The 22281-nt window shown below is 47.7% G+C and overlaps 8 protein-coding genes across 8 annotated transcripts; 1 reads left to right on the top strand and 7 right to left on the bottom strand.

Moving 5' to 3' along the window:
* Window positions 1-109: 109 nt before the first annotated feature.
* On the bottom strand, window positions 110-1825 carry PCOAH_00015050 (Uncharacterized protein; the record flags this gene model as incomplete). The annotated part of the gene is made up of 1 exon (XM_020058314.1): window positions 110-1825. The coding sequence occupies one exon, from the start codon at window positions 1823-1825 to the stop codon at window positions 110-112; it is 1716 nt and encodes a 571-aa protein (XP_019913826.1).
* A 1078-nt stretch (window positions 1826-2903) lies between these two features.
* On the bottom strand, window positions 2904-5639 carry PCOAH_00015040 (tRNA methyl transferase; the record flags this gene model as incomplete). Its single annotated transcript, XM_020058313.1, has 1 exon — window positions 2904-5639. The coding sequence occupies one exon, from the start codon at window positions 5637-5639 to the stop codon at window positions 2904-2906; it is 2736 nt and encodes a 911-aa protein (XP_019913793.1).
* A 1511-nt stretch (window positions 5640-7150) lies between these two features.
* On the bottom strand, window positions 7151-7525 carry PCOAH_00015030 (Autophagy-related protein; the record flags this gene model as incomplete). The annotated part of the gene is made up of 1 exon (XM_020058312.1): window positions 7151-7525. The coding sequence occupies one exon, from the start codon at window positions 7523-7525 to the stop codon at window positions 7151-7153; it is 375 nt and encodes a 124-aa protein (XP_019913669.1).
* Window positions 7526-9015: 1490 nt separating this feature from the next.
* Window positions 9016-11354, bottom strand: PCOAH_00015020 (Uncharacterized protein; the record flags this gene model as incomplete). Its single annotated transcript, XM_020058311.1, has 10 exons — window positions 9016-9194; window positions 9346-9406; window positions 9571-9648; window positions 9762-9802; window positions 9933-10086; window positions 10182-10256; window positions 10388-10465; window positions 10582-10685; window positions 10784-10867; window positions 10997-11354. 10 exons carry the CDS (start codon window positions 11352-11354, stop codon window positions 9016-9018), a joined length of 1212 nt encoding a protein of 403 aa, XP_019913650.1.
* A 615-nt stretch (window positions 11355-11969) lies between these two features.
* PCOAH_00015010 (Uncharacterized protein) lies at window positions 11970-12646 on the bottom strand (the record flags this gene model as incomplete). Its single annotated transcript, XM_020058310.1, has 3 exons — window positions 11970-12083; window positions 12215-12400; window positions 12644-12646. 3 exons carry the CDS (start codon window positions 12644-12646, stop codon window positions 11970-11972), a joined length of 303 nt encoding a protein of 100 aa, XP_019913698.1.
* A 1000-nt stretch (window positions 12647-13646) lies between these two features.
* PCOAH_00015000 (Uncharacterized protein) lies at window positions 13647-16551 on the bottom strand (the record flags this gene model as incomplete). Its single annotated transcript, XM_020058309.1, has 3 exons — window positions 13647-15566; window positions 15673-16253; window positions 16392-16551. 3 exons carry the CDS (start codon window positions 16549-16551, stop codon window positions 13647-13649), a joined length of 2661 nt encoding a protein of 886 aa, XP_019913662.1.
* A 1994-nt stretch (window positions 16552-18545) lies between these two features.
* PCOAH_00014990 (Uncharacterized protein) lies at window positions 18546-20540 on the top strand (the record flags this gene model as incomplete). Its single annotated transcript, XM_020058308.1, has 1 exon — window positions 18546-20540. One exon carries the CDS (start codon window positions 18546-18548, stop codon window positions 20538-20540), a length of 1995 nt encoding a protein of 664 aa, XP_019913695.1.
* Window positions 20541-20644: 104 nt separating this feature from the next.
* PCOAH_00014980 (Uncharacterized protein) lies at window positions 20645-22209 on the bottom strand (the record flags this gene model as incomplete). The annotated part of the gene is made up of 2 exons (XM_020058307.1): window positions 20645-21994; window positions 22105-22209. 2 exons carry the CDS (start codon window positions 22207-22209, stop codon window positions 20645-20647), a joined length of 1455 nt encoding a protein of 484 aa, XP_019913764.1.
* Window positions 22210-22281: the final 72 nt, after the last annotated feature.

Below are 22281 nucleotides of genomic sequence, written 5' to 3'. Positions count from 1 at the left end.
AAAAAATTATAAAAGGGAGATACGTCCGTCACGCTATGCGCATCTCCAGCGAAACGAAAAAATTAGAGAAGGTACAGTCCCCCATACAAGTAACCGATAGAGTGACCACCTACCTGGACAAATACAGCTGGTACGCCGCATCGAACTCCGAAATGCTCGATCGTATCTCCCTGTGCAGGTAGTTTATAATGTCCCCCTTGTGGTTGAATGTTAAGAAGAACAGCGAATTCAGCTTGCTCAACTCACGCAGAATTCTCTTTTTTTCTCGTTCCTTTTTTTTGTTTTTGTTTCGTTCCTTCGTTGAACTCTGCGCGTGGTGCATTTCTTCCACGTTTTCCGCATTCTCCGTCTTCCCCCCTTTTCGCTCCCGTTGCGTTTTTTTTTTTTTTTTTCTCTCGTCCGTCCCGATCGACGACCACGCATCCTCCTTGTGGTTGGACATGGCTGTCGACTTGGAGTCAATGCTCGTGAGGTTTTTATAATTCCGCTCCTCTTCACCCTTAACGAACGCGTAGCTTAATTTTTTTGGACTCATCGGGCATTCTTCCTTTCCCACGCAATTGCTATCTTTTTGTGTGTCACCTTGGGGGCAGTCCTTTACGGTGGTTACGTCAGGGTGCATATATGGAAGCCCCTGGTCTAGACCTACATTTGCAGGTGGGACTACCTCCTCAAGCGGTTTTCCGTTGAGCAGGGTCTCTTTTTCGTTTTCCTTTCCCCCATCAGGTTTCAATTCCCCACATGGGGGATCCACCTGCAGGTCGGCCTCCCCAACGTTCGAACTGTACCCACATCCAACTCGTGAAGCAACACCAGGAGGGACGTTTCTCTGCTCCTCTTTGCCCCCCCGTTGGACAGAACAACACGTATTACCATTATTTTGCGTGGGAACCCCCTCAATTGGCTCATCATCCTTTCTGTTTCCATCCCCCTGGTGAGGTGCATCCTGTTCGGTTGGGTTTATCCCTTTTATGGTGCTATCCCCATGGTTACTATTAGTACCCCCAAGAAGAGTTTGCTCCTTCCTAGACATGCGTGCAGGTCTACCTAACTTCCTATAAAGCCTATACAGCCTTTTAATCTTTTTTACGATAATAGCTAAGTTCGAGTCACACTTGAGGACAAGATTGTAGTTCGACCGGAGGAGCATGTGTGCGTTCTGCACGACTTGTATGAGTTCGTTTTTGTTTTTACTTTTCGTTTTGTCAACTGAGAGGATATGATCTAACGTGTCTGACATGCCCTTGATTATAAATGGAAGAGACGAGTTGGAGTTTTCAAACAGAGCCGTCATGTTTGCGTCGTTCGTTTCCCCCGTGGGGGGGTAGCCAACTGGGGCCATTTCACCATCCTTGTTCTGCAATATTTCTGCTATGTCATTCAGCTCATCCGCCTCCAACTTGGACTCGCTCGTCACGCACTGATCGCTGTTTCGCAGGATCTCCTTCGCATTGGCTATCGTCTTCCTGGCGTGGTCCACCTTTGGCCTGGTTGTACCTTTGCATTCCGCATTAGAACTAACTGCATTGCAACTAACCACATTGCAACTAACTGCATTGCAAACTTCGGGAGGTCCACATGGCTGCAGTTCCATCAGAGGGTTGTTTCCATCAGGAATGGTTATTACTTCCCTGTCCTGCCCCTCCTTCGTTGTTGCCTGGTCCTTCATTCCGTCTAGATTCACATATGTGTGAACTCCTTGTTTTTCGATGCCTTCTCCTCCCAGGGTTGCCACGTGCACACCTCCCTGCAGATGCCTTTGTGCACCACCACATACACTGTCGGCCATTACACCCTCCCTGGGGGCTTCCTCAACGCCGCTCATTTTGAAGGAGATGAATTTCACGCCACTCCCTCAGCTACGCACCGAAAGGGAAGCTACACAAAGTGGAGAAAAACAAAGGTACTACCCACGGACGTCCAACTTGGATGCGCCCCCTGAAGGTTGCTATTCCCCTAGGCAGTATCCCCTGGAATGTGCACATGTACCTTCTCCACATGCACGTTTAAAATGGAGGGTGACATGTTATAAAAGTGTCGAACAGCCAGTTCATCATTTTTTTTTTTTTTTTTTTTCCACATTCCCAGAATGGAGAAGAATATTCCGACAGTAAAATTTGTTTTTCCTTTCTTTCGTTCAGTTTCGTTTTTTCCCGCTTTATTTCGTTTTGTAACCGTTTTTGTAATGCTTTTATAAAGGTGGACCTCATTCGGTTGTGTACGCCTTTTTCACTGGTGCAATTGTTGGGGGGTCCCCCTTTTTTTTTTTCTTTTTTTTTTTTGACATACTCCACAATGCGACCATTTTGTTTGCAGTTTTTTTTATTTATTTTTTTGGTCCTTCCAAGTGGCTAAGCAGAGGAATTTTCCGCCTCACTTGTGTAGATGTTCCAACCTGGATGCGAATTTTTCAACGAAATAGGAATCCACCGAGAGGTTACCACGGACTTCAAGCCTCCCCACAAACCCATGTACATCGCACGTACAACGCATGTGGCAGCAGTGTGACGAACAAAGCGATTTAAAAAGACCACACTTGGAAGGGAATCAATACGTTTAAAGCGGATCACACAACACATAATTATTATTCACACGTGAGAGAAAAAAATATTTACTTAAAAAAAAAAAAAATTAACTTCTGGGGGGAGACACACTTCCCCGCCAGGTGCGCAATTCTGTTGCAACCATAACCAGTTGCAGATAGACGTAACGTAAAAACTTCGTTGGCACAACCAGTCCAAGTTATGTTTCCTATGTGGGGGGTCCTTCCCACGCAGCTTGTTGTCCTTCGCGCCAACCCAGCTCCAATTAAGACACGCTACAAAGACAGCACTGGCAGCACCACTTGTATGTACACTTCGTATAACCATGCAGGTAATCAATTTTTCCTATTCACAGCGTCTTCATGACTGTAGCGCTCCTTCCGAATTGATTATTCCGCTATGTGCGTCTCTCCCCCAGAGCGGCAAGTTGTTCCTCCTGTGTATCTCCATCAGACGTCGATAAAGCCCCCGGTTCAAGTACTGGTTTATAATTCGTGCCGACCCCAGACAGTGGAAGAAGGTGGGCGTGTCCTCCTTCCCCCTCCTGAGGGAGTACACATATTTGGTTTTTCCATTCCTTTTAACAATGAAGGGTCGGTAGAAGGTGACTATCTGTCCTGGGGAAAGTCCTATGTCTTCCTCCTTCAATGTGAGGTACGCCATTTCCCCCCTGCCCTCCAGGGTAATCTTCGCTTCCTTTATCTTTTCGCTGTTGCGTATTTTGACGCAGATGAATCGTCCTCCCAGCTTGTTTGTTCTAGGCGACATGATCATCGGTGCATCTGCTCCTTCCCCTACTGCTGATCGTGCCTCCTTCACCCCGTGCTGCACTTCCTCCCTTAGGTAGGACGGCGGGGAAGAGGCCACCCAGCGAAAGTCCCCCAACTTGCACCGCCTGCGAAGGTGCCGAAACAACCTACTCTCGTAATCACGACTCACGTAAATGAAATTCTCTTTCACGTTCCCACTGGTACGTCTCAACATCTTCTTATAAACGACAGTCCACTGACATGAGGATACGTAGTTCTTCTCACAAGTCCGACCTCTCCCTTTCGAGTTGTACAATTGGTGTAAATAATTCGTTAGGTACTTTTTCTGCCCAATGGCATACAGGTGAATTCCTTCATTTGTGTCCAGCACAGTTCCGTCTTCCACATTTATTATATAATTTTTGAAGCGCAGGTTGAATGAGGGTAGGTGCTTCTCCTGGAAGGCGCGGAACTCGGGCGAGCGCAGTTGGTCCTTCGCCCACTGCAGGTTGGGGGCCATCTGGGTAGCGGTTGCGGTGGTAGCGTCTTTTATAGGAGGTGTTGCCTCGGCTGGTCCATTTTCCGACTCCCCCTCGACTTCTACTTTACTCATGCCTCCCCCCCCCAAGTACAGCCCCAGCAGAGAGTGCATGTCCACCCGCCCGTAGAGGCACAGGCCACGCGTCTCCTTCCGGTTGTACTGTTCAGCAGCCCGTTCCTCCATGACCCTCTTAACGTCACTCTTCCTGCGCAAGCAAAGCGGAAACAGGAACTTAGACAACTGTTTCTCCGAAAAGGAGGATAAAAAGAAGGTCTGATCTTTCTTCTCATCCCTGCCAACAATCAGTTTGTACCTCTTACGCGGATTCCTCTGCGGAATTTTCCCATCTGCGTCGTCACCCACGTAGGGGAAGTCCCCGCTGAACAGTCTATTCGCGTTCGTTTCATCGTTTGTGCTTATCATGGCGTAGTGACCAGTAGACACATAGGAGTAGTCCCACCCATTATCGTGCTTCCTGCACAGCTTCCTCATTGTCCTCATGAGCAAATTATACTTTACCTTCTCGTTGCAAAGAATATCTGCGTTAGGGATTTGCCCCTCTGAGTAGCTACGCAGCATGGGGATCAGCACCTGCTCCGTGTACTCCTCATTTATGCTAACAATGAAAAGGTTTTTTCTCTTCGCACAAATTTGCTTCACGTATTGGAGGTCACTCTTGCTACAGTCTTGGTGTGCAAAGTGCAGGAAAAAGTTATGCACGTAAAATTTTTTCTTTTCCAAGAGGCGTAGTGCCATTAGGGAATCCACCCCTCCACTGAGCATATGGGCCACACGTGGGTACTGGTACATGCGCATGCTTCCTCGGGGGGGTGAACCTCCTAACACGCGCTTATTCACCCCTGTGTTGGGCACCCCCTTGCATAGCCTCCCCAGAAACCGCTTCACCCTACCAATCACATGCCCAACGATGTGTTCCCCATTCACGTGGATGGTGTAGAGACTACTCAACTTCTTCACCACTCCTTCGAACCCCATGTTCAGAAAACGTTCCAAGTCGAGGTTGTGAAGACCCTTTAGAAGAACCCGCAGGAAGCAACCCAAGACCACGTTGTCACTGAACCCATCGATGGTGATGGAAAACTTCTTCCTTCCAAGGATGCTTCGCCAGTCGGACCTATCACCCGAGTGTCCCTTCGGAGGGATAGACTGCTCAGCGGTGGGACAGCTCGAATGCACTCCGCAACCCTCCTCTCCTATCGCCTCGTTTTCCCCTTTTGTTGCACATTCTACTACATCCACAGCTAGGTACAAATTCGAGTTGCACCGATCCACATACCTGTAGAGGACTCCCTCCCTGACCTCGTTAATGAAGTAGTTCCTCCCTGCAAAACCCACCTTTGACTTATCCCTTAAGGTGAAGCTTTTCCTGTCCACTGGATCAGCAAAACTGACTGTACGAACATTTGTATGTTCCCTCATCAGGTGTCTCATCTTGTCTTCCCTGTCGGTTATTCGTTGCAGCTCTTCACGCACGTTTCGAATGTGCGCTTCGTATTGTTCGTTCCGTTTCGTCTGGTCACCACTGCAGTGTTCACTCCTCAGAGGAGTCATTGTACATCCATTTAGTTTGTTCACCGAGGGGGAGGTTCCCCCCTTGGAGAGTCCCCTCCGCAGGGCTCCCTTCACTATGTAGCATTTCGGGGTCCTGCATCTGAGAGCACCTCTTACATCCCAGTTTGAAACATCCCCTGCACGGAGAGTTCTTCCACCACCGCCACGTTCGACTCGTTCTGATCTGAGCAGTTGCGTAACCAGGATGGAGTGTAGGAGCAGTCGGAGGGTCATCAAGTGGGGGCCGTGGTGATGAGTGGTGAAAAGTGGTTAAGGATGCACATTTCTCCTGCGCCCAGATGGCCTCCTCGCACTTGTCAGTAGATGCGAAGAGGTCATATGCTAATGGTACTTCTCCACCCTACAATTATTTCCAACCGCGATAAATGGGAAGCCCAGTTTTTGCTCTCCACCCACCCCATCTCCCCACTTGCGCTGCAAAGTTAGTTAAGTGTTGCCTATACAACCTGCACTTGTTCATTCCATGCTCATGTGAGTTTTGTTCACCCACGGAAGAGTGCCGCCTTGACACAACACCCAAAGGGGGAAAAATAACCCCTTCCAGGTTCACTCCATTAATTGGTATTGCCTCTACAAGCAAGCACCATCACCCCAGGGGTGGAGCGTGAACGTATTCCATGCGTTTCAACACTTTAGCACCTCACAACTTTTGTTCACGAGGTAAATTACTCACTTCTCCACGTCATCACATATGTGCAACTAGCTATTTTTTTTTTTTTCCAGCTAGCCATTTCAGCGCAGAAAGAAACATTCATTTAGAAAAAAAAAAGTGTTTATTTTGCGCTGTCATCCGGACAGGGCGACAAAATAGTAGTATCGCTTGCACGTCCGTTGCCTCTTCCCCCCGTCCTTCTTTTTTTTTTTCTCTCTTCAATTTGACTTCCCTGCTTAAATGATAAACGAACCATTTTTTGGACTCCAAGCACCGCATCCATTTCGGACGTCATTAACGCGGAGAGATTACGCATAAGCTGCGAGGCGGTCCACGCACGTCTGCACTGATCGTGCGTGGGGACCTACAACACACAGGGAAGAAGCTAACATGGCGTTATCCCCATCTGGGTAATATCTCCCACAAGTAGCCACATCGAGCGAATGACCAATCTACTTAACAAATAAATACTTAAAAAAAAAGTTAGTTCGTGGGGGGAGGCAAATCAGAGTCATGTACACGCAGGGTGATTGCGAAGCAAATGGGAAGGACAGAAGGTGCGGGCGACCATACGATTGATGATAGCCACCGCGCAGGGGAAGAGAAAAACAAAAATGGACCCCAAAAATGGGAACAAAAATTTACATAAACGTGGACGTAGACGAAGGACCAACTCCTTCCTATCCATGTGAAGGATTAATAAAATTATATACAAAGGTGTGTGTGTCTGGGTGGATAGTCCAGCGGATTGGTCCTTCGCCATTGTGCGTACATAAAACGGTAACTGTATATTACTCAATATAAGAGAGTAAAAAAAAGAAAAAAAGGGGAAACGAAAAATGTCGTTTATCTATATCCTATCTGCATGGGGGGAAAAAAAACAATTGTATTTGACTTCTTCTCCTCTCTTAATATTTGATCCCTTCTGTGGCGGCAGTGAACACCCATCAGCTGATACATAAGTGGTGGAGGAGCAACTGGACGATGGTTGGTTGGGTGTCCCCATGCTTGCCCCTACTACATCAGTACCGCCCCGTTCGTAGTGTGGTCCGTGCCTAGTGAAGCTCCCCCGTTAACCGAAGCAGCTCTCGCAACTGTACTCCAAGTAAAGGTAGCCATCCTCATCCTTGTACATTTCATACAGTTCCTGCATTAGTAGCCCCGTCTTGGGAATTACGTTGTTCACAAAAAGGTAGATGGTTTTCTCCCTAAATAACTTCATACTGTTTCCATAGGCACTTTGGTTTATGTGTTGGTGAAGGATAAACTTGAACTCTCCAACGAGCATATTCATGGGGACTAGAAACTTCTTCTTTTCTATTTCTGGGAGGTTGGATCGGTTGGCCTTTTCGCACACCACGGGGATTCTGTTGGGGTACTTGGCCCTAATTTTGTGCGTCTCGGCAACTCGGCTTTCGAACGGCACTTCTTCCTTCAGGGACGGCATGGCGGCGGTGGGCGGGGGTGAGAGAGAGGTGCCAGCAGGGAGAGGCGTGCCAAGTGCAACCGTTAGGTGGGTAACCACTTGTTTAGGTAATTCCTTTCTTCCGCTTCGATCACTGTTCCCCTTTCTCCCGCCGCTACCCCTTCGCGTTGTCAAATCTACCTGCAGCCACTTCCGTGCGGAGAGGACGCCAAATCATGAAGCTCTGCGTCCTTAACGTACACATGCGTGTTACTGGCGGGGGTGCACTTCGTTGTGGATGCCTCTTTTGTGGTCGTTTCTTCTTCTGGGTTGCCCACACCTATTCGACCGCGATGTCTTCCCAGAAAGGCCCTCTGAACGGGAGATACAGTTGGCCGTGCCTTCGAAGATGACGCTTCCTGAGGAGGAAAATCTTCCCAACATATACGCGCGGCGATGTATGTCGTTCTGCGCGGATGCACATGCGTGCGCTTTCAATCTGGATGCATTTTTATTTCTTCCTTTCGCTCGACGCGAAATTTAGAATAAGGAAAAAGAAAAAAAAAAAAAAAAAAAAAAGAGGAATGGTGCAGCGGTGAAGTGGCGAAACAGCGGAATAACGGGGTGAAGGAATCCCCACTCAACTGTCCCCAAAAAAATCTGACACCCGTGCATTAAAGCGATCGCACGGGAATAAAACGCCAACAGAACACAACACTAACAATACACAATGCTAACAGAACATAACGCCAACAGAACACAACGCCATCAGAACACAACGCAAAAGAATATGCTCCATTTTTTTTTCACTCATTTATACTTACACCTGTGCGCACATCATTTGGGCCATCACTTTTCGCAGCAGCATGCATACACCCTCCACCCCCGCGTGCTGCAAAATCAGAAAGATTTTCCCTCGGCCTCCCACATGGGCCAGACGTTGGAAAGTTACGAAATATGTGTCAACATAATTTTTGCCAGTGCACGCTCTCCATGCATATGGCGCGATGGTTAATGGGTGAGGAAAAAAATGAATAAAGTAAAACATAAAGCGAAAAAAAAAAAAAAAAAAAGCAAAACAATTGTAGCGCCGATCATGGTGAAAGCAACTATCGAGGTGGCCGTGAACGCCTGTGCGCCTTCGGGCCAACTCTTTTTTCATTTCACGCGAAAAAAAAAAAAAAAAAAAAAAAATGGGACAAGGCAATGTGGCAGCACAGCACAAAGAATGCAAATGAGACGGGGGTGTCTGTCCTCTACGTTGCCGTGCCGGTTCAACCTGTGCGCGTTTGCAGCGTGTGGCGGCACTTCAGCACTTTAAAAGGTGAATCCCTCTATCGTCCCAGTGGAACCAGCACAAGTACAACTCATACATGTGGGGGCGCAAACACACACAAACACGCACAAAGAAATACAGATAGACACGTATGCAGCACAACTTACGGGCTAAAAAAAGACAAAAGGATTTTATGCTAATCCTTTTTAGCCGACCAAGCGGTGAATCAACGAGGGGGGTATGTGGGGGATACTCACTATTCCCCAGCGGCAGCATCACCGCCCCTGCGTTTTCGCCGCACGTACTTCTTCTTTCGTTTCGCTCTGTAGGCCGTTTGGTAGCCAATCTTGTGCCCCTTCCCGTGGCCTATCTTCTGCTCCTCCCGGGGACCCTTCCGAATGGTTCGTTTCACCTGTTTGCTTCGTCTGGTCATATCTACATGGGGGGGAAGTAGCGGACGTGTCACGTGCACACTAGATGTAAACCACTAACTTGAAACGTGTAGCATGCACAGATTCACCACATTGGTATGAATTCTTTTTCCTTTTCTTTTTTGGGTCAGACCGTGCAGTGTTGATCCACTCACCTTTGTGTGCATCCCGCGTGTCGTTCGCACGTTGGATCTTTTCAACGACAATTTCACGGCCCTACGAGGGTGGATGGAGAAAACGGGGGTAATTCATATAAAGGAGCAAAAGGGGGGCAAAGCTGATCAGACAAGCTAGCCACACCACCCACGCAACAAAACGCAAAGGTCATCACCATGTTGCTAACAATGGGGGGTGCGGGGGGACCCACCCGCTTGGCTTACGTTTATTGAGTGGCCGTGGAACATCTCGATGGCCTTCTTAACGGAGCTTCTGTTTTGGAACAGGACAAAGGAGACTCCCTGAGGGGGGGGTGATAAGCACGCAGGTGAGTAGTGCACGCGGGGCCGACGTAATCGATGCAGTGAGAAAAAGTGCCTCTCCCAATATATACACACATGAGTGCTGTTCTCACCGTGGAAACGCTCGTCCGTTCATCCCTCAAAATGCGGATGCCTGTGGAGGAAAGAGGGAACCACGTAGAAGTAAAACAATTACGGTGTAAAATGGATACTACTAGCACTGCAAGCGGCCAATGCACACACACGGAGATGAGCAGACGCACAAATGGATACATGTGTAGCACCTTTTATCTCGTCGACGCCCTTCAGCAGATTGTACAGGTCTGACTCGTTTAACTTTCGGTCCAAGTTTTTCACGCACACAGACTTCTTCCGGTTGAAGTTGGGCTTCTCCCCCAGCATGTTGATTCGTAGCACATAGCCCTCGTGCACCATGCCCTGTTAGGGGGGTGATGATGGTGGTGGTGAAGTGAAGAAAACGCAGCTGCTTCGCGCAGATCATCTGCACCGTTTATACAAATATAAGTTGTTACGTTTTTGTTAAGCAAGCCGGGTACGCTCTCCTCCTTCTTCAGCGTAATGATGGCGTTCTGGTTATCCTTGACGTCCTAACATGGGGAAAAACAGGAGGTTGCAATGTCGTGTGTGCACTCGCGTAATATCCAGTAAATCAGGACAGCATTGAACTGAACAGCTTTGTGTATGGCTCCGTGTTGCTTGTCCCCCCCAATCTGCTTACCGTGAACTTCTTTAGAATGACTCCCAACTTTTTCCTCCCGGCGTAGGCCTCTTCCATGGGTTGCGACCGGAATCGGACCTGATAGGTAGCAGGTGGTGGTGAATGCACATGTTAGCAGTCACGTCAAGTAATACAGTAACTTGCAGCGCCATCGTGCAACTGCGTTTCCATTCATATGTGCTTAGGCCAAGTACCGATTCGACGGCAGACTTCGTCAGGTCCAACAACTTCAGCAGCTTCTTCTTGTGCATGTCCTTAAGTGGCAAATTTCCAATGAAAACGGTTCGCTTAGCTTTATCTGTTAGGTGGAGAAAAAAAAAAAAAAAAAAAAATTTAACTTTCATACATGCGGGATTTTTTTTTCTCTTCCCCATTTTTCCACCCTTGTAGACTTACCTTCTTTAGAGGCTTCGTCTTCACGTCGGGGTTTCTCTTTTGTCTTCTTCTTAATTGTGGGCTGCTTCTTATTTGACTGAGCACCTAAAAAATCCATTTGAGCAAGAAAAGAAAGGGCAGATGGGAACCGCTACACAAATGCGTAACGCCTTCCTCGCGTGTCCAATTATTCATTTTTGCTACTTAAAAGAAGCTGTTCCATTCCGCACGTACCTTTCTCACTAGACCGAGGAGGCTTCTCATTCCTTTTCAAAAATGAAACAACCGATGAGATCTGTTGCCCTTCTGTTTGTTCCTTGTCTTGACTCATCTCCGAGGGGCTTCCAGAATGATCACCTTTTGCGCTGTCCCCCGAGGCACTGTTTGATTCATGTTTCTCTAAATTTTTCTTTTCCTTTTTTTTCCCCACTTTTTTTTTTTTTTTCTTCTTTTTGTTTATCTTTTTGTCTCTCCTGTTGGGCTTTACGAAGCCGTGGTTCTCCTTTTTCCCCGTTGGGTTTGCTTCAGGTTGGTCCTCTTTTGCCACCTCGACGTTTTGCTGCCCTTCGTTCGTTTCATCACCGCTCGTCATTTTACCCTTTCGTTTTCTCTTTACAAACGTGGGGAGTTCTCTCACAGGCGGTTCGTCCACTCTGCTATGTCCTTCCCCAAATGGCCCCACTTTATTACGGTAGGAACGGTAGGATTATATAGCAGAGTCAAATACACGTTGTTTTCTCATGCGGGTCACACGGTAGGCATTTTTCACCAAATGAATTATTAACCGCTAATCTACCCGCCAGCAGGTTTTCTCAAATTTTTTTTTTTTTTTTTATTTCACCACAGGAGGGTAATTTATATTCTTTTTGGGAAAAAAGAAAGGTAGAAAAAGGAAAAAAAAAAAAAAAGGCACAGTACAGGCAGCAACCAATGTGGCTGCGCCGTTGTGCCGTTTCTTGCTGCCCTTTTCGGCGCGTACAGTCAAATGGTTGGTGATTAAATCCAGCGCGACGTAAAAAAAAAAAAAAAAAAAAAAAAAAAAAAAAAAAAATACCACTTCACAGTTGTATTCAAATGAAAGGCTTGGCACAGGAGATTAAGCAGAAATGCGGGGAAAGGAAAAAGTAACTCCTGGGGAGTTCACCCATTTTGGACAGGTTCTTCCCCCACTTGGCCTACGCGGTTAATCCTTGGCACGACGCAGTGGCTACTTCTCCCGGTCGGCGTACGGATCCTGAACAACCACCAACGTGAAGTCCTTATCCGGGGCGATCATTATTTCGTGCTTCTTCGACCGCAGGCGCAGGAAGTTTATATCGTTCTGTGGGGAGGGGAATGAAATGAAGGAAAGGAACATAACAGGTGGGATGTGCTATGGTGCACCCAAATGGCTAGCCGATCCCTGAGCGGCCCAACTAATGCCCTCCGATTCACCGTTTGCCGGGCACTCACCTGTGGATCCAACTCCCGAATGACATCCCGAGCCTTATTCGAAAGCTGCGTCAGCAGGGACGCGTGCAGATCGGACTGTTGCTGATCGAAGGTACTTTTTATAATTAGCCCCTCACTGTTCACTACCAGGATGCCTACGACCCCCTTGTGATTCTTTATCCGGTTTAGGATTTCTTCCGCCTCGCTCTGCAGGGAGGAGGGCATCAGGTGGATGGACCAAGTAGACATACTATCGTCGTCTATACCCTCCGTGCAAGCAAAAGGCTCCCTCCTCAGTAGTTGTTTTCATCCGGGCAGTCCACTCAACTGCCACCTCGCATACAGGGACACCCGCTCCGTGGGGTTAACAGTCGAATGGATCATCCGTCTGTCCGCCAGTTTGTCTCTTCCCACCGCAAGGTTATTTTTTTTTTTTTTTTTTTGTGTTACCATTTTTGCTATGTCCAAGGTACGATGTATTATCTTTTCTTCTTCTGCTAAGCCTTTCCTAACTCACGGATGGGCACTCAATGCGGAAGGAAAATCCAATTTGCTACACGCGCGTCTAGCCCGGTCGGGGTGAGGGAAACTCCAGCACGCGGTAGGGCAAACGTCTGGACCGCGAGGCGAAAACACACACTTAACATATGAGCATTCAACATTAACGGGAAAGTCTTCCATTTCTTATGAGCAGACAATCCGAATTGGCTATTTCTCTTTTTTAATTCCCTCACGGGGGTTAACAAACTTTTCAATTCCTACAGGCGCCCCCCCTAGCACGCCGCGTGTGTGCACAAAAAAAATAAAAAACGGAGGAGCGAAGGAATGGAAAAGTAATGCGCCGTAGGAAATGCGAACATTGCACCGGATCACCCTCTCGCAGACGTAAAGAACATCTACAAGCCGAGCCACGTATACCAACAAAGGCATTCGGGTTATAACTTTTAGGAAGGCACCTTCTACGGGGGACTCACCCATGAAAGGGCAACAATTTAAAAGGATGCAACTTTGGAGGGATACCCCTCCGCGGAGGTCCCCCACGAAGAATGCGAAAGTGCACGCACTTCATTTGCATGCCACTGGGTCTACACATGGTCGGTCCACGCATGAGTTGACGCCATCCGAAGAAGGCCCGAAAAAGTTCGCAAAAGTAGCAGTCGAAAATGATTCTGCTGTGTTCGTCGTTTGTGATGTGCAGACACGCATGGAAACACGGGGAAAACGAACCAAGCGGAGGAACGCACGCCACGCAGAGAGTGGCAAGTGGAAAGACAAAACAATGTTTCAAACAAATAGGAAGACACGTGACCACGTTGGGGATGCGTAACTCACGCGTATGCTGGAAGCCGGGGAGGGGGAGTTACGCATCCCCTAAAAAATTGACCCCCACGCAGGCTGCCCCATACGCGTAATCAGATGAACGCATTTAGCAACCTCAATAATTTGGCTGCCCTTACAGATGGTGGAACAGGTCGAAGGAGTCATTGCTCTTGGGTGCCTTCGCGTTGGGGAAGGGCTTGTTCCGACTTGCACCCTTGCTACTTTTCCCCGTGCTGGCCCTGTTGGAAGAGGTCCCCCCGATGGTCCTGCTCCGTCTGCCATCGCTGCTGCTCACCTGGTTCAAGGGCACCTTTTTAGTACCAACAAGCGTCTGACATTCCTTCCTGAGTTTTATTTTCTCTAGCAGCCTTGCAATGTGCGGTGACTTCACGGACCTGTTTGGGATATTCATGTTTTTCCTCATTTCCCCAGGGGAGGTCACATCGAAGTAGCTGAACTTGTACGTGTCGGGCGGGTTCAGCGGCTTGCGGGCATTCGTACCGATGGCGTCACCATTAACACTGTTGTTAACAGCGGTGTCAATACTGCTGCTAATACTGTTGGAACTCCTGCTAACACCGCTGGTACTTCTGTTAACGGTTCCGCCCCGTTGGGAGGACCTCCTTCTCTCCGAGGAGGGACCGGACCGGTGGGATCGGCTGTCCACCCGCTTCGTGTTGCCCATGCCAACCAACCGCTCATGCGAAGCAGCACCGCTACTTCCAGACGTCACACCCATTTTCTCTTTCCTGCTAATCAACTCCTCATAGTAAGCAATTAAGTCTTCCTTCCGCTTAAGCTCTCCGTCCAACTGATTGCTTATCTCTTCGTATTTCTCCCTCTCGGCCTTTTCGAACTGTTTCTTCTTTAAATCGAACTCTCCTTTCGTCTTTGCTAAATACGCATCCACATCGTCCTTCAGTTTTCTCTTATCCAAAGAACTCACCTTCATAAGTCCATCCCCAGATGAGTACAACAGTTTTTCCTTCTTGTCATTGTACTCCTTCTCAAGTAGGGATAGTTCCTCTTTCTCTACTTCCTTATCATGTTGAATTTTCTCTTCCATTTTTTTCGCTTCCTTTTTTTTCTCCTCATAATTGTGTTTCTCCTTTTTCATCACGTCGTGCATGAGAGAGAGTTTCTTCTCCACTGCTTTTTGCTTTTCCCTAAGTTTTGTGAGCTGATCCTTTTTTTCCTCCAACAAGGTGTCTAACTTGGTCCCTTTATCCTCTTCAACATGTACTTTACGGCGCACCTCACTAGTGAGGGCATTTATTCTTTCCACTTCTCTTTCCTTTCTCCAAACTGTGTTTTGCTCTTCGTTGATTTTTTCCTTGAGACCGTCTATGGCTTCCTGCAACCCCTTCAGGAATGTTTCACTCGCGGGGGAGTGTGCGTCAAGGGGATTCTCCCGCTGGACTGACCTTGTAGGGTTTTCCGTATTCAACTCGTTCTCTGGAAGGGGAACACTAGACAGGAAACCATCTAAAAGACCACCTAATGACCCCTCCAGCTTGCCCCCCTCCCGTAGAACCAACTTGCGCGCCTCCTCCTGGTAGCTCCCAATCTCACCATCTATCAACTTCTTCTCCTTAACCAACTGGTTTAGCAGGTTCTGGTTGGCGTTGCTTCGTTCTCGTTCGACCTTCCCTCGCATCGTCTTTTCCTCCTGCACAAGTACCTCTAACTGCATTTCACATCCTTCCAGCTTTGTACCTAGCTGCTTAACTTTGTCTTCCATTTCGTGGCACTTCTTCCTCTCCTCCACCTCTTCTCTCCTGGAAACCTCCATCAGGTCGTTGACATCATCTATCTCCCTGTTTATTCCTCCCAAAACGGAACTGAGTTCTTCCCTCGTGCGGATACTTCCATCCAGGCCATACTTAATGACGCTCAGAAAATTCTCCTGTGATGACAGCTGGTTTTGCATGAACTGCATCTGCGACTTGAGCCGGTCGTTGTCCGACTTGGCTTCGCTCCTCCGTATGGCTAGCTTCTCCTTCTTGTGGGTCAGTTCGCGTTCCTTCCCGAGCAGGGCTTCCCTCTCCTCCTCCTGCGATAAGGGGGAAACGAAAACCCCATTAGTGGCCAACAGAGTTATCAATCTACGGCGCAACGATTGACACGCACGTGGGGTAGCCACCACTGCATATTCCTACCAGCTGCCCCCTCTGCACAACCAGACCGTCCCCCGCAGCAACCGCGGCAGTCCCGGCCTCCTCGATGCCCCTCAACACCTCCTCCCGCTCCTCCTCCATCTTCGTGAAGTCATTCTGTAGAACCGCAATACGCTCTGTGTTCAGGTGGGTCAATATATGAAACGACTCGAAGGCCTCCTTGTGCTGATTTATTTGGTAGTCCACTTCTTTTATTCTATTCACAATATTAGCAGATTCGTTCCTCATGTAGTGGACATCTGTTTGGAGCAGGACTAGTTCCTTCTTCGATGTTTCGCACGCCTCTTCGCTCTCTCTCATTTGAAGGTTGACCTTGTCCTCTACTTTGCTCAGCTTCTCTGCAACCACGTCTGCCTCATCTCCTTTCCTCTTTACGTTAACAAGAGACTCCTCAAACGCCCTGAACAGAATTTTAAAATTCTCGCAGGCTTCGTGAAAACTGACATTTGTCTCCAAGTAATAGTCGCAACTGAGTTTGCACACATCTCCTATTTTTTTTAAGAACAGGTACTCGTCCTCTAGTTCTCTCTTCTTTGTCTTGTTTTGGGATTCCATCAGAGAGACTACCTCGAAAAAGGGGGCAAAAGGAAATGTGGTTTACCCATGCATTGCCCTTCGAGATGAACTAGGTGTAGCATCCAACATTGGACAGGACACTTATCCCCGTATACACTTTTTTTTCCCCCACAACCATTGCTTACTCCTATTACGAGAGCTATCCGTGAACTCAATCAGGGCATCCATCCTGCTGTTGAACTCCTTCTTCATCGTGTTGCTCTTGTGGCAGGGCTCGCCAGACCTGTCCTCGTCGCTTCTCCTCTCCCAGTTTCCAACATCGGGTGAGCACTCCCCACTCAACATGGTCACTAACGGACTCCTCAACAGAACAGAGCAGACACACACGTTCGGAGAAAAAAATACGAACAAAGAACATACACAAGTGGGGGACACAAACAGATTAGCAATTCTGACAAAAAAGAAAACACTTTAAGATTTTACTCTGGATGAATAAAAGACAAAAAAAAAAATTTAGACAAACTTCACCCTCAGTAAACACATTAACAATTGCAGAAGGGAGAAAAGACAACCCAAAAAATTAACGAACGGTTTGGAGGAGCTGCAAAAATTGGTCTATGAGAGGAGGGTCCCGAATTTTTCCCTCCATGTTGCTCTTCCCACCGGGGGGAGGTGTACGTACAGGTGAGCTTCCCCTATGAGAGGAGTATAGACAAACTTCGAGACAAAACGGGGTTAAAAATTGTTCCTAAGAAGTCAGCAAACGTGCCACTGTCACTGTAACACCTGTTGTTGTGTGTAACCTTCAGGGGAAAATGCCAAAATGACAATTATACCATTTGAACTGTGCGGGAAGATTTTACTATGCCCCTCTCGTCCTCCACACTATGCTTACCACGAAATGTTCGTGTAGATTGCAAAGAGCAGAAGCTATATCCATTTGCTGAGGGGGAAGGAATAGGGATGGAAAGAACGCACACCAAAGAGAAGAAACACATCGAATTGGTCCACCCACACTTTCGCTATTTTGACAAAACTGCACACATAGGCAATACGCCTGAACAGGTCAGCTTTTTTTTTTTTTTTTTTTTGCTGCGATACCTGCCCGTTGCAGAATAATTCTGAACAAGTCAGGTAAAAAGAAAGAACTTTTATTTTTGTCTATTCATCATCGAAGAGGTGAACATACATGTGTGAGGGACAGATCGTGACAGGGGTTCTAAACGATGACTTCACATGTCCCACCGTAATAAACATTCGCAGGCACTTTACGCTTAATCAATCGTGTATAATCGTGGAGATGTAGACAGCGGGAAGAGTGCTCTGCTCGTGGTGACCAAGCACAATCCGCACCCCATTATTTTCCCCATCAGAGTGGAAAGCATTTTCACATACGCTATTTGTGGTGTAAGACGGCATCTCTTCACACAACTCCTTCATTACAACGTTAGGGAGAACAATACTCATTGAAAAGCAGGGGAGTATCCTTTCTATTTTCGAAACTACACATAATGCTTAATCGCGTTAGTACCATCCTTAATTTGTGGCCGATCAAATATGTACATAGGTTGTTGGGACTGTGATCGACGCATAGGTTTTTTTTTTTTTTTTTTTTTTTGCACACGAAAAGCTTACCTTGGTTGCTCACCAGATTGGGAAAGAGCCACTCGCGCAAAGTGCACGGCGGACAGATTGCCCTTTCGAGTTAAAAAAAAATACAAAAGAAAAATCCCAGGGGGAGTAGAAGAAAATGAAGGATGTCCACTCTGCCCCTACATGTATGCCCACACATAAAACTGCTCTAACTACATGGTTGGTTTGCCCACTCTTACGTTGTGCAGTTTTGAGCACAAATGAGAATTTTTTTTTTTTTCCTAACCATTTTTTGCATACAAAATTTACCTGACCATGCAAGGTAAAATGTGAGGAATTTTTTTTTTTTTTTTTTTGCCTACTTTGTTCTTTCCAACTGTTGCAGAGAAGTGGACAGAGAAAAAAGCTGTTCCATCGTAAAGGTCCCCTGTAGACATGCCCCTATCTGCATTTTGTAGGGCCTTGCCGCAGTTGCTCGCGGGCACGCCTCTGCGGGAATATTCGCGTACCTGTATTTGTGAGTAAACTTGCACACACGCAGTACCTGTACACTTTTTTTTTTTTTTCTCTTGTGTGTACATACAGGAGAGTGCCCTTCCAAAGGCGCAATTCGTCGCGTCCACAGGAAGTATTCACCCTACATAGGTCATCAATGTGAGAATAAGCCTAGCGGTTAAACCTAGACACATCGACGAAGTGACGCAACAACGCGGAACACCCTCCCAACGACAACACAGCGGTCAAAAATGCTGAGGACGGACGAGCCAGACCTCCTCAAACCGATGGACGAGGAGGAAAGGGAACACCTGCAGAACAAACTGAACGAGCAGAGACTCAAGCTGGAGGAAAACAAAAAGTACCTGGAGCAGTTACGCAGCGAGAGTGAGAATGGGTTTCTTACCTCCACAAATAGAAGGCACAGCCAGGGGGGGGACTACCCCGACCCTGACAGCATGTTGAAAAGCTTCCTCGAATCGATAGAGAAGGAGGAACTAAGCATGGACGCATTGCAGGAACAGGTGGACGCAGGTAATGATGAAACGCCCCACATGGAAAACAACCAGAGTCACCTAATCAGTAACAACATGGCGAAGGAAAACTTCTACGCCAACGCCAACCCCCTGGAGGAATACGCAGAACAGAACAATTTTCTCTTCCTAAAAAAAAACTCAGCAAAAAATTTTAACTTTAAAATGGGGAAAGCGCAGACTGAGGAGAAGGTCATACACATCGAGAAAAAAAATGTGACCCACTTTGACAAATCCATTCAGGTGAATCTCCTCACGGAGGAAAGCACCTCACCGCTTCATCACTTGCGCAGTGGAAAAAAGCGGAGGGAGAGGTTTGCTTCCCTCGTTTCGAATGGCCAGCCCAATGGGGGTGAGTTAAAATCGGGGAAATTTTCTACGGCCAAGTTGGGAAAGGACGCCGTTTTGAAGAAGGGTGTGGCACTGGGGAAGGACCCCAACCAAGCTGACCTCCTCCTACGAAGCAAAGGCTTTCTGTCCTTTTTAGAACGCAGCTCCAAAATCGTGGAGAGGTCCCTGGGGGAACAAGACGTGCTCAACGCCACCTTCGACTTTGCAGCAAAGGACATAACAGGAGACGCGGAAAGCGCCGAACGGATGAAATTTGTGAATACCTATTCGTGTAAGAAGTACACAAATGGAAGGCCCATAACAGATGTGAGGACGTCCAACCTGTATAGTGAACTGTTCTTAGCTTCCTACGGGTTGTCCACAACGAGCAACTACACCGACCCAGACGGTTACGTCCTAGTCTGGAACAGCACAATGAATGGTCGACCCGAGTACGTATTCACCTCGGAGGCAGCTGTATGTACCTCCGTCTTTAACAAGTTCAATCCGCATCTAATCATAGGAGGGACATACACAGGGAACGTCCTCCTGTGGGATATACGAGCTAGCCAAAAACCAGTACAAAAAACGTATCTAACTCCGCAAGGTCATTTCCACCCCATATATTGTGCAGAAGTCATTGGAACGCTCAACGCACACAATTTAGTAACGGCGGACACGGATGGTAGGCTATGCAACTGGTCACTAAACATGCTGACTTATCCATCGGATACGATTGATTTAAAAAGAACCAACAAGGAAGTCTCATGCTGCTGCTTCTCTTTCCAGGAAGGGGAAATAAATACCCTCTACGGAGGAGCAGATGACGGTACCCTATTTCAAGCACAAATACATGGAACCAAGGTAGGCATAACGGAATTCTATAACATCCACCATGGTCCGTTAACAGCTGCTCAGTTCCATCCACTCATTGATGGGGTCCCGGATGACCACAACGATCTCATACTAACGTGTTCTGTTGATTGGTCCTGCAAACTGCTATCTGTGAAGGAACCCCAGAACCCACTTTACACCTTTGACTGCTTCGATGACTACCTTATGGATGTGAAGTGGAACCCCGTGCATCCAGCCATTTTCGCCACCTGCAGTAGTAATGGAAACATAAAAGTCTGGAACATGTGTTTAGACCTGGACTGCTCCTACTTCGATATGACTGTTCAGGCGAAATCGACAAATAAAATTGCCTGGTCGTCTGACGGAAGGAAGCTGATTGCAGCCGACTCGGATGGTGCATTAACCCTTTGGAACGCCTCCAGCGAAGTTTACCAGCCCAGGTCCGAGGACATCGCCAAGTATAGCGCACGCATTGAAAAGATGCGCAGTGAGAGAAGCGGTGCACTAACCGGTGTAGAAGTGCACTAACCGGCGTAGCGGTGCAATAACCAACTTGACGACACAATCGACGGGGCTACTTCCCACCGATAACGGGGTATAATGAAAAGCATAACATAATAGGAGTCAATCGTTCAGGGGTGTCGACGCAACTTTGAGACGAAAATACCCCTACATGCATGCAGCTCTGGGAAGGTGCGCACACACTGACTCGAGATGACTGACTTGCCACGGTTAAACAGGAACTTGTCCTTCCCTGCCTTCTCTAAACGAACCCCCGGATTCGACTGCAACACAGACTCAACAACCTGTTCATTTTCTTCTTCAAAGAAGGAACACGTGGAATACACAAACGTGTTGGCTGTTTGCAACGTGGCCAGTGCGTGGTTTAAAATTTTTTTTTGAAACTGGGCGAGCCTGTCTACTTTATGTTTAAACGGCGGGGGGACCTTTGGGATTCTTCCCTCCGCCACGTCATCGTGGAAGTCGTCTTTCGGGGTTGGTTCTTCCGGAGGGAGGTCTCCTACTTGGGGGGGCAGCCCACCTTTGGAGTCTTCCCCCCCGGGGAGAAACACCCTCCGCATGCTCTCCTTGTGCGCAAAGTCAGGCATGCCACTGGATGAACAGGAGGGGTCAACGAACACGACGTCCACCTTCCCGAGCGACGAAAAATGGTCGGCACTCAACTCGAAAAAATCCACATTAAAAACTTTGATGACCATCTCGCTACGTCGGTGTTTTATGTAGTAAACATTCGTCTCTCTATTTTTTGCAAAAAAGTTCCCCTCCGTTAGGGCTAATTTATTTTCCTCGGAGAATTCTTCATCCAGGTAGATGCCGTCAAACTCGCGATTCTGCTTCATTATTTCCTGCAATAGAGTGAAGCACCTTTTTTTATCCTTCTCGATGCACACAAGGTACCCCTTCTCCTTTAACAGCGTGAGGGTAAATATGGCTTTGCTTCCCGGCGCTGAGCAGACATCCACGATGACCATTCCCTGTTTGATGTTTCCTGCTTGCACAACTAGGCAGGACGTCTTGTCTATTATCCTCACACTTTGCTGCTGATACGTGGGGGTAGTGATGAGAGTGCTTAACTGGTCACTTTCAATTTTGTAGAGACCTTCCACATCTTCGTCCTCCTCCACTGGAAGGAGTCCCCTCAGTTCGTTCAATGCATCGCTGTTTCTGTCCTGGTCATGTATGATAAAATATTTGGCTAGCTGTTTTTTTTTTCTTTGATTTGTTTGTTTGTTGCTTTCCTCTTTCTCCTTCAAACAGTTGTAGAGGTGAAGAATCTCCTTCTGCCTTTTTAGTATTTCCCTTTTTAACTTCCCTCCCCCGTCGATTTTGTTCCTCTGCACGAGCACACACAGGAGGACGATGCCCAGGAACTTGTTCTTGCAACACTTGGACAGGTGCTCGGTGTACACCTGGTTCAGGATGTCCAGGTCTTCCAGCGCCTTGTGCAGGATGAAGTAGAGCTGTGGTGGGGGAAGGGAAATGATGCAACATGACGCGGGACGATGCGATGCGGTTTTAAATGAAACGGAGGGTGACCCACCGTGATACCACTTCACCGGTTTTTGCTCACCTTCTTAATTGAGGGGTCCTCCTTCTCATGCAGAACCTCCTTGATGCCCCCTCCCTTCGCGCACCTCGACAGCATTTGCGCCGCCCTCCTATAGATGAACGACATGTTTGCGGCCCGTTCGGCTAGCTACCCCGCGGATGGAGAGAAAAAAAGTGAAGTCGTTCGCATTGTAAAACT

Source organism: Plasmodium coatneyi, chromosome 6 (assembly GCF_001680005.1).
Source record: "Plasmodium coatneyi strain Hackeri chromosome 6, complete sequence".
Lineage (NCBI taxonomy): Eukaryota > Apicomplexa > Aconoidasida > Haemosporida > Plasmodiidae > Plasmodium > Plasmodium coatneyi.
Note: the sequence above shows the minus strand (reverse complement) of the source record. Positions and strands in the feature narration are given on the sequence as shown.